General features: G+C 34.9%; 2 protein-coding genes across 2 annotated transcripts; both read left to right on the top strand.

The window, feature by feature from the left end:
- Window positions 1-278: 278 nt before the first annotated feature.
- Window positions 279-1,795, top strand: LOC111084947. Its single transcript, XM_022381657.1, has 2 exons — window positions 279-575; window positions 1,155-1,795. Exons 1-2 carry the CDS (start codon window positions 500-502, stop codon window positions 1,793-1,795), a joined length of 717 nt encoding a protein of 238 aa, XP_022237365.1. The 5' UTR covers window positions 279-499.
- Window positions 1,796-1,941: 146 nt separating this feature from the next.
- Window positions 1,942-7,175, top strand: LOC106478116 (major facilitator superfamily domain-containing protein 6-like). The gene is given in 4 exon segments (XM_022381658.1): window positions 1,942-2,209; window positions 2,212-2,616; window positions 4,514-4,687; window positions 5,604-7,175. Coding segments are annotated over 4 exon segments (1,392 nt in total). The 3' UTR covers window positions 6,149-7,175.
- The last annotated feature ends 2,622 nt before the right edge of the window (window positions 7,176-9,797 follow it).

The following is a 9,797-nucleotide window of genomic DNA, read 5'->3' on the forward strand; positions in this document are numbered from 1 at the left end:
AAAACAACAATTTCTGATCAAAGAAAAAGAGACCATATATTACTATAACTTCCAAAGAAGCCAAATCGTATCGAAATAAAATCTCAAACAAGGTATTATCCCTTTCAATGTTCTCATACTAAATTGTATAAAGAAAAACAAAAAAGTATATATCAGCTACTATAAAACGATATCCATTGTATAAAGAGAACCTGTTTACCTATATTGTTTGTGTGAGTTGGTTAAGGTCACATTTTTTTATCAACTTCTTATTGACACTTATCTCTCTTCCAAAGTTCAAGAACAACTCGTATTTTACGTCTTTCCCCCTTAAATCTTGTCCCTGTGAGGTAAAGAGCACATTACTGTAGCTGTTATTTATATGCATCTGTGTAAACGTGTTAGTGATTTATACATCTTTAATACATGATCATAAGACTTTAACACCTGGACGTCATTTTCTGAATCCATGTTACGAGAACCTCGGTTTATATTTACTCCATTTTGATTCGGTTAAGTCATGAAGTCTTTTTGGCAAGATCTTACTCGTAAAGAGTTGATTCCTGTCAAGATATTGATGTTCCTCATTTATGGAGGTAAGGAAAATAGAATCAATATTCTTTTCGAATAGTTTTGTTATATTTTATTCGTTGTATTAGTTTAAAGTGTACTCAGCAGTTGAGGAAACAGGTATACCATGCGTAGAAACGCTGGAACATCAAACTAAAGAATACCACACAATGGAGGAGGTGGGTGTATACATATAACAAACAAAACCCATCTTTGCCCAATCCAAACTATTGCTGATTAAATCGTTAAATACTCGATATTAAGTACAAATATGTATTTTTACATATTAAAGATGTTAAGTGTTTTTTTTTTTTGCAAGAATGAACCCTATTTGCTATCTTCACTTCTTGATATTCTTTCATTTGTTTTAATACAATGTAACTAAAACTTATCATATTATTCCATTAAAAAGTTACCTTCATGATCAGATATTAGTAAATAAGTAGTTTTGTTCCAGTTTTGTTTCCCTATTATGTTTTAGATTAATAACCAACGTATGAATAGGAAATTCTCGTCATATTTGTTATTACGTTCCTCAGTTTTATATTCTCAATTTATTTTGATTGATATGAACGTTTTTTACTGGACTTATTCTTTATTAACAGGACAGGCTACGCTGTACCCCTACTTTACAGTGCATCTTAAATCTCTCGGCATGTCAATCCGGGAAACTGCTATAATCTTTGCCGTCCAGCCTCTAGTGGCCTTGTTCGTGGCACCTTTAATCGGAGTTCTGGCTGATCGGATCGGGAACTTCAAAACACTGTTTTGTTTTTTCCTTACCTTTTCAGCTCTCTCGTGTCTTGGACTTTACTTCACACCTCCTGTGGAGAGAAGTTTTCAGGATGTCATATTAGAATTAAATTGCCACTCAGATCCGAACATTCCAAATATTGTCAGACTTAACACGAGTAACTCTTGTACGCCTAAGAACTCTGCACATATGGAAGAAATGACAGTAGAGCTTTCAAATTGCCAATATGTTTGTGATGAGAACAAGAGAATCATTTCTGATAGTGAATTATGCTTTGAAAACGACAATATAAAACAACGGAATTGTGTTAGCAAAAATGAAAGCACTGTGTTTCATATATTCAACTTGAATGCTACTTCATTACAAGATAATGAAAACAACACTGTTTTAATATCTTACACTCTTTCAAACAACTTTTCGTACGAAGGAATTTTTATGAAAGAATTATGTGTATACCAGAGTCTAAAGAGGGGGATACATCAAGCTGTTTAACTATTTGTGAAATAAAGGCTCAAGAAAATGAGAACTTGTGTGATGGTGAGACAAATTCAATGAAAACTTTCTGGATATACTTGTCTATTCGACTTTGTGTGTCACTGGGAATCGGACTCGTGAATGGACTCTTCGATGCAGCCTCGATGGCAGTGACACAAAGGTACAATGCAGATGTTGGCTACCAGCGCATGTGGCAAGCCGTAGCCATGTGCTCATTTGCTCCACTTAGCGGAGGTTTGGTAGACTGGATCAGTGAAGATGAAAATGCTAAGAATTATTCTCCATGTTTTTATCTTTATGCAGCTTTGTACCTCACAGCAGCCATTGTATCGCTCTTTGTAGACCTCAGTATGAAGGTCCCATCAGAGGGAGCTTTCAAAAACTTATGGATTTTGATATGCAACATTGAAGTGGATCTTATGTTATTTCATGTTCTCTTCTTGGGGATTTCCTGGGGTTTTTGGAAAACTTTTTATTTTGGTTTCTGGAGAGTGAGCTAAAATCCTCCACCCTGCTGATGGGACTAACTCTCACTGTTGGAGCAGGAACTGGGGTTCCCATGGCAATATATTCTTCGCGGATAACTGAGAAAATAGGCTATGTCAACGTCCTTGTTTTAGCCTTCGCAGCTTATACTATAAGGTTTCTAGGATATTCATACGCCACCAATCCATATTTATGTCTAATTTATGAGACGATGGAGAACTTTACAGTAACACTGTTGACAGTTGGTGTTACACTCTACTGCACTCATCTAGCACCTTTAGAGATGCTTACAACCATGATGACCCTTTGGAACAACCTTCATTTCATTTCTGGTGAGTTTTTCTTTAACTCCCAGTTCAGTTACGAGTGTGATTCATTACACTGATAAAGAATTCTTGAAGAATACAACTATTTTCTTTAAAATATTAATAACATTGTTTATGTCAAAAATACTTTTCTAATGTGTAGGCATTAGCAGCAATTATAGATTCGTGCATTGATTTGTTAGAATTAAGGAATAAGGTGCAACGAGATTACTGTGATATAATTTATGCTTTTCTTTAAATAACATTCAATAATTCATATAATAAGATACAGCTTAACTATTAGTCCATGAGCCTGCCCCTGAAAATTGACCTATTGGTACCAGTAAAGGGGACAAATTCTACCTTAACTTTTTAAGATGTTCAATGTCTTTAATCGACATTTTTAACGCGTGGACTTGTGTAAGTAGTAGGTTAAGCCTCAGAAATGTAATATTTTGAAATCCAATTTGATCGAAATCATTACATTTGCCATTTTCAAATGTAAAACAATACAAACTCGGCAAATCTTTCTTCTGAAAACAGATTCACAAACAAATAGTTCAACCTTTTGAGAGCCACCCATAAAAAGGCTGTTTGCACTCACGGACACAGCTGTTAGTCCAACCATCCGATTAGTCTCAATTACATCCGAGTCTTTAATAATCCATCCGTGGCCATCAGGAGACTGAGTATCTGGAAGTTGTTATAAACACCTTTTATAGATGTCAGTCTAGTGCTATGATCTCAAGCAATGTTTCTAAAGACTACCAACACAAGGAGACAAAGTAGATTAATCGTTCTCTCTCCTTTTTTGAACAAAACATTAGTTAGTGCAACTCATTTACATCTTTCGCGTTGCACTTAATAATATTATACACGTTGCAAATGTAACACTGTAACTTTACAAACAAATCTCATTGTTGAAACACCTTTTAGTATTCAGTAGAATCCAAAAGAAGTTTCAATGTTTTTGATTTTTCTCAACCAGCAACGGTATTTGCAGTTTCACGTTCTGTAAATGCATGCATCTATAGCCAAATTTTACAGATTTCGTTTCCATGAGCATTTACAAGGGTGGTGATATCTACATAACGTGTACAGTTCTGTGTTTCACACTTCAAGTCAATAGATGCAGAAATAATGCAAGACACAACAGAAAAAACATCTGCATCTTCACTGTTTATGACTATAGATTCATGGCCATGTTGTGAAGCATGAGCAGCTACTGTTAGAATCTGTTCGTGTTTTCCATGTTGTGAAGCATGAGCAGCTACTGTTAGAACCTGTTCGTGTTTTCCATGTTGTGAAGCATGAGCAGCTACTGTTAGAATCTGTTCGTGTTTTCCATGTTGTGAAGCATGAGCAGCTACTGTTAAAATCTGTTCGTATTTTCCATGTTGTGAAGCATGAGCAGCTACTGTTAGAATCTGTTCGTGTTTTCCATGTTGTGAAGCATGAGCAGCTACTGTTAGAATATGTTCGTGTTTTCTGATTTTTGCTGCATTCAGCAAAGTATTCCAGGAGCGTATGTCCTTCAATGAAATGAGACTTTGGGTTGGATCCACTACCTTTCTATGTTTTATGCAGTATTTAACTATTTTCCAGGAATATTTCCTATTTTCTCGCCACCTTCCATACTTATTTGATATTTGCAATGTAACAGTTAACAAAATGACGATAATATATTTTGGAATTATGATTACAATACAACCGCTTAACTCAACTTGTGTTAAAATGATAAAATACAAGATTACGGAAGATAGTGGTTGTTGCTAGAGAATCTGGTATCATTTTAAATAATTTGGAGCTTTATTTTGTCACCCGAAATGTTACCGGTCAGTTACCCAGGCTCATAGACTATATCATGTGATAGGGTGATCAAACATAACAGATATATTTTTAAACTATTGTCTCTCTCCTCTAGGAAGGGCGTTTGGAAGTCTTAGTGGTGGATTCATGACGGATGCCTGGGGATTTCGAAAAACTTTCCGTGTTTATTCTTACGTTTCTGTTTTTTTATGCGTTTTCTATTTCCTGATAAATATTCTTTATTTGAGAAAACTGCCTAGATCCACTAAAGCAGCTGATGCCTCTCCAGGTAATACTTGAAATACTATATCACTAACTAGTTAACTTCCTTAATCGTGTTGGAAGGCCTGTGTTCATTATGGTGTTCAACTCGCAATCTGCGGGTTGTGAGATCGAAACCCGTCTCTGGACATGCTCGCCCTTTCAGCTGTGGGGGCATTATAATGTGACGATCAATCAAACTATTCGTTAGTAAAGAGTAAACCAAGAGTTGGCGGTTGATGGTGTTGACTAATGCCTTCTCTCTAGTCTATTGCTTCAAAATTATAAACAGCTAGAGAAAATAACCCTAGATTAGCTTTACGCGAAAATTCAACAACAGTAAACAACATATCTCAGGAAGATGAAGTGATTATTTGATAATTGCATTAAAGGGCCCAGCATTGGCAGGCGGTTAGGGCGCTTGACCCGCAATCTGAGGGTCGTGGGTTCAAATTCCCGTCCCACCAACATGTTCGCCCTTTCAGCCGTGGGGGTGTTATAGGGTGACCGTCAATCCCGCTATTCGTTGGTAAAAGAGTAGCTCAAAAATTGGCGGTGGGTGGTGAAGACTAGCGCAGATAACCTTCGTGTAACTTTGCGCGAAATTCAAAATAAAAAAAAACCAAACGAATTGCATAAAAGCTGAAAATATACTAGCTTTAAGATAACAGGGTTAAACATGAATACCTACTGATGGGAATAACGTTATACTTTGATGCTTGTTTGACTTAATTCGCAGTTAAATATGATCACCAAATAATGGTAATACGTGGTACTTTGATGCTTGTTTGATCTAGCTCGTAGAGGGATAACAAAGTTAAATGTGAAGACTTATTAGAATTAGTTTCTGCATTCATTCAATATCTGCTTAATATGACCTCTTCGATGGTTAATGTATTAATGGTTAGTTACTAACTTTACTCGACTATTTTTTTACGTTCCAGAAACAAAGAAAGAGCTTCAAGAGCGAAACCGCGCGTTGAGTATAGCAGGAGTGGTGTCGCATCGCGGATTCCATGAGATGCCAACTGTTACCTCTTTGAACGTAGCAGGCTTATATTCCAGTAACATGCAGTCCATTCTGGCCCTAGAAGGCAGACGTCACAGCTATCGGCCAAGAAAACGACGAAGTCTAGAAAATGTGGTCACAAGAGAAAAACCCTCCATAAGTCTGTCGTTTGTCCCTTCAACTGAAAAAACTTCAGTTGTGCCTAAATCAAATACTTTTCTTGATTCGCTAAATTATCAGAAGAAAGGACCATTTATTAGACCCTCCAGAAGTCGCACAAATTCCAACTTAGCGCCCTTGCCAGAAAAGGACGAAGTTAACACGAACCAAAATCAAGCGAGAGAGATGTTTGAATCAGAAACAAACACCAAAAGTAGCTTTCAAAATGGTGAAAACCTAGAATGCAAAACTATTTCAGAAGGTAACGTAAATATCACGTTTATTCCTGATACAAATCTCGTAGAAACTACTGCTTTTTAACAGGGCGAAACGTCAACGTAGACCATGCGTATTGAACATGACAAGAACCTTACGTATCCAGAAAGTATTTATATTAATCAGAAACAAGGCATACAACATGAGTCATGAAAGTACTTAAAAAAGAAAAGTTGTTGCACCATTTGACGCAAACAATGTATTATTTCGTTACAACACAAACTTATGTGAGTTATAACACAACTGATTGTTGTGGCAGTTTGTAATGGGATTTGTGTTTTTAGAAAACACAAAAGACGAGAGTTTTCATTTCAAATTCGTGTATTTTTAAATACATTGTTATTTTAGGAAGTCACATTTTTATTATGTATATGTATATTCTATAAATTTCAACACAAATATTGTGCATCAATCAACAATCTGTTAGCCCACAATGATTGTGTTATTTTGAATTTGGAGTTGTGTTGTAGCCATTGAAATACCCGACTTGTGTTTCCCAGAACATAAACTGTTTTGTTTTTCAATACAAATATTTTTTTTTTACAATACGAATGATTGTAAGTAATATAAAAGTGTGTTAAGTGTCGTACCCGAAGAAACGTGACGGAATTTAACAATATTGCTACATAAGCTCGTAATAACTACCAGTCAGTTTAAAACTTACGAATTCGAAGTTCGATTATTGTACGTCAGGAAATTAGAAAATATGAGCCTTAGTATAGCTATCCTCATTATGTTTGTAATGTAGGAAAAATTTGGAGTGTGGTTAGGGAATCTCTTTTGAACAGTTTCAACATCTTTCATTCTTTAAAAGAACAAGTCCTCCACTGGCACAGTGTTAAATCTGCGGATTTATAACCTTAGAAACCGGGTTTCGATGCCCGTGGTGGCCACAGATTGCCAATTGTGTAGCTTTGTTCTTAGCTACAAACAATCAAAAGAACAAACATCAAATTTATGTGACAAGTTACCCTCACCAATCATGCAATATGCGTAGATGTGGTTCGTAAATCATGATTTGTGACTGTTTAAAAAAATGGATAAAATGCGTAATAAACATAAGTATGGTTAATTTGATTGTAGTTTAGTGTGTATTACTATAAACAGAAAGTTACATTTAAAAGCTGATTTTAAGAAAATATAACCCAACGTGTTCAGTGCTTGAACACTTACTACGTCAGTTTCAGTTTCGCTTTTTCCTGTAAACGTCTAGTATTAAAATAATGTTTATTAAACTCACATTAATAAAAACCTAAAATATTAAGAGTGATCCAACTATAAACACCTCGCGAGTTTTACTATTTTCATGTCAATTAATCATATCTTGAATCTATAGTTTTCATAGCTAAAAACTTTATTTTCATGTTAATATTACACAATGGAACAACAGAAAAATTAAAATAGTTAAGTTTTTAAACTGATTCAGTCATCACAATTTAAATATTTTAAATATCTGATGTATTTGTTTGTTTGTTTAAATTATGTACACAAGGGCTATCTGTGCTTTGCCCACCACGGGTATCGAAACCCGGTTTCTAGCGTTGTAAGTCCGCAGACATACCGCTGTGCCATTGGGGGCTATCTGATGTATAACTTATAATAAACATTTGATCCTGAGACTCAAAGAAACTCTAATACTTCAAAAAAGTCATCTTTTTTCGACCCAGTCTTTTCTTCTTATCATTTGAATAATGTTATATGATTAAAAAAAATAATATGACTTTCAGTTACTTTGTGGTATTTATAAATATTTAAATATTGTGTTTTTAAAGTATCAACACTGTAGAGAAAGCTTACTGGAAAAAAAAGGAAAGATCTGGGTGGTACTTTTTAATGGATGTAGTAAACTTTATAATAAATAATTTAGAATACTCTTCGATAGCTAGAGAAAAAGTAATGTCTTTCGGTGGGTCAGCGGTAAGTTTACGGACTTACAACTCAAAGATCCTCGGTTCGATTTTCCACGGTGGATAAAACACAGATAGCCAGCTGTATAACTTTGAGCTAAACAAAAAACAAACAAAACAGAAAAAGTACCTATGGCTGTTATTGTTTACACGCTTTGGCTGCAAAGTGTTTTGATTTAAAGATAAATTTGAAAGAGAGCTTCGTCAAGAAAAAAAAAAGAACTTCATCTGGGTAAGCACGCTCGGACTGTGTATCCCAGGATTTGTAGTTTGTAATCCGTTGCCGCATTTTGGAGTCGTAGGTGTGATATAAGAGTAACGATCAAATCCTACTGTTTGGTCACCAAAAGTACCCCAAGATATGGCAGTAGGTGCTTTTGACTAGCTGCCTTCCCTCTAGTTTACCAGTTCAAAATTAGGGATAGCTTTGCGTAAAAATTCTGAAACAAACCATATAAATCTTAGAGACATTTTTTTAAACTAAGTATGGAACGTAGAATTTACCACAGAAGGTTTATGTCCGTCTGCCTGATCTTGATCAAATAAAAACATTTGATACTGTTTATAAGTTTAAAACTTTTATTTTGATAATTATTTTTATTAGGTTCACCATTTTTGGTTGGTCTACTGTTAGTAAGTTCTTTATCTTGTTGTTGCAAACGGTTCATAAAAATCTGTTGTTGATGATTTTCGATATAATCTTGAAGCTTTGTTGCATAAAAGAAATCGTGCGCAAGGTGATGATAAAAAGAAAACTTGTGATTAAGAAAACAAGGTCATGAGAAGATTAGGAATCGCTGATATTGCGCTTTTCTCTACAACTTCTATCGGTTATTTTGATAATTTCTTTTGTGTTTGAGGATCACAAAAAATGCATGAAACAAATGGCGCATGCACTTCATACACGGTGATAAAAACCAAATACATAGGTATCAGTTGAGATATTTCGTTTTGATCCAGCGTTTTTATCTGTATTGTTCCGATTTTTATTAAGCACTAATCAAACAAATTGAAAGACGTGTTGTTTATTCCCTGGTTTTTTATCATCATTATTATCATATCAATTGGAATTTTAGCAATGTATCTTATTGAATGTTTAGTCCAAGATTAGATGATCACGAGAGACCACGAATGACTGGAAATGCAAATGTTCGACAGCTGTATTCATTCTAGGGCGCCCCTTAGTGGCACCGCGATATGTCTGCGGACTTATAACGCTAGAAACCGGGTTTCGATACCCGTGGTGGGAAAGGGTACAGTTAGCTCATTGTGTAGCTTTATGCTTAACTATAAACAAACAACCATTCTGAGGTTTAATATGTTATTCGCTTAAACCCTGGAAATGCAAATGTTACAAATGTAGTTCGGTAAACAACCATTTCATTTCGTCAAATCGTTTGCAATCCCGAATTGCAAACCATAACTCCATCACCTACCCAATAGGTTTATTTGTTCATCTGAATAAGCACACAATGGACTAAACAACTACTCTTTATGAACACAGTGGACTGAAGTAAGGTTTCAACCTTTTTTGTTTTTATTTTTTAATGTGGTATGTAAATTATAAACTTAAATAAAAGCACAAGTATAAGCTATGACCAGAAAATAATATTTTTACAAGTTATGAAAAATATTTGATTCTAAAATATTGTACTTTATTTTTATTTTCTACTGTTGTGAGACCTGAGTACTGTATACGGCAGCGTAAAAATGACTAAAAATAACATTGTATTTAAAATGGAGTCGCAATATGAATTATATTCGTATATCAAAGATAGCCCTTTTAG

The sequence above is a fragment of the Limulus polyphemus genome, unplaced genomic scaffold (assembly GCF_000517525.1).
Source record: "Limulus polyphemus unplaced genomic scaffold, Limulus_polyphemus-2.1.2 Scaffold181, whole genome shotgun sequence".
Taxonomy (NCBI): domain Eukaryota; kingdom Metazoa; phylum Arthropoda; class Merostomata; order Xiphosura; family Limulidae; genus Limulus; species Limulus polyphemus.

What these genes read in the sequence shown, in the direction of transcription:
- LOC111084947 (XM_022381657.1), top strand. Translation starts at nt 500, where the DNA reads ATGAAGTCTTTTTGGCAAGATCTTACTCGTAAAGAGTTGATTCCTGTC. An exon ending in GATGTTCCTCATTTATGGAG is followed by an intron (nt 576 to 1,154) that starts GTAAGGAAAATA and finishes CTTTATTAACAG; the next exon opens with GACAGGCTACGCTGTACCCC.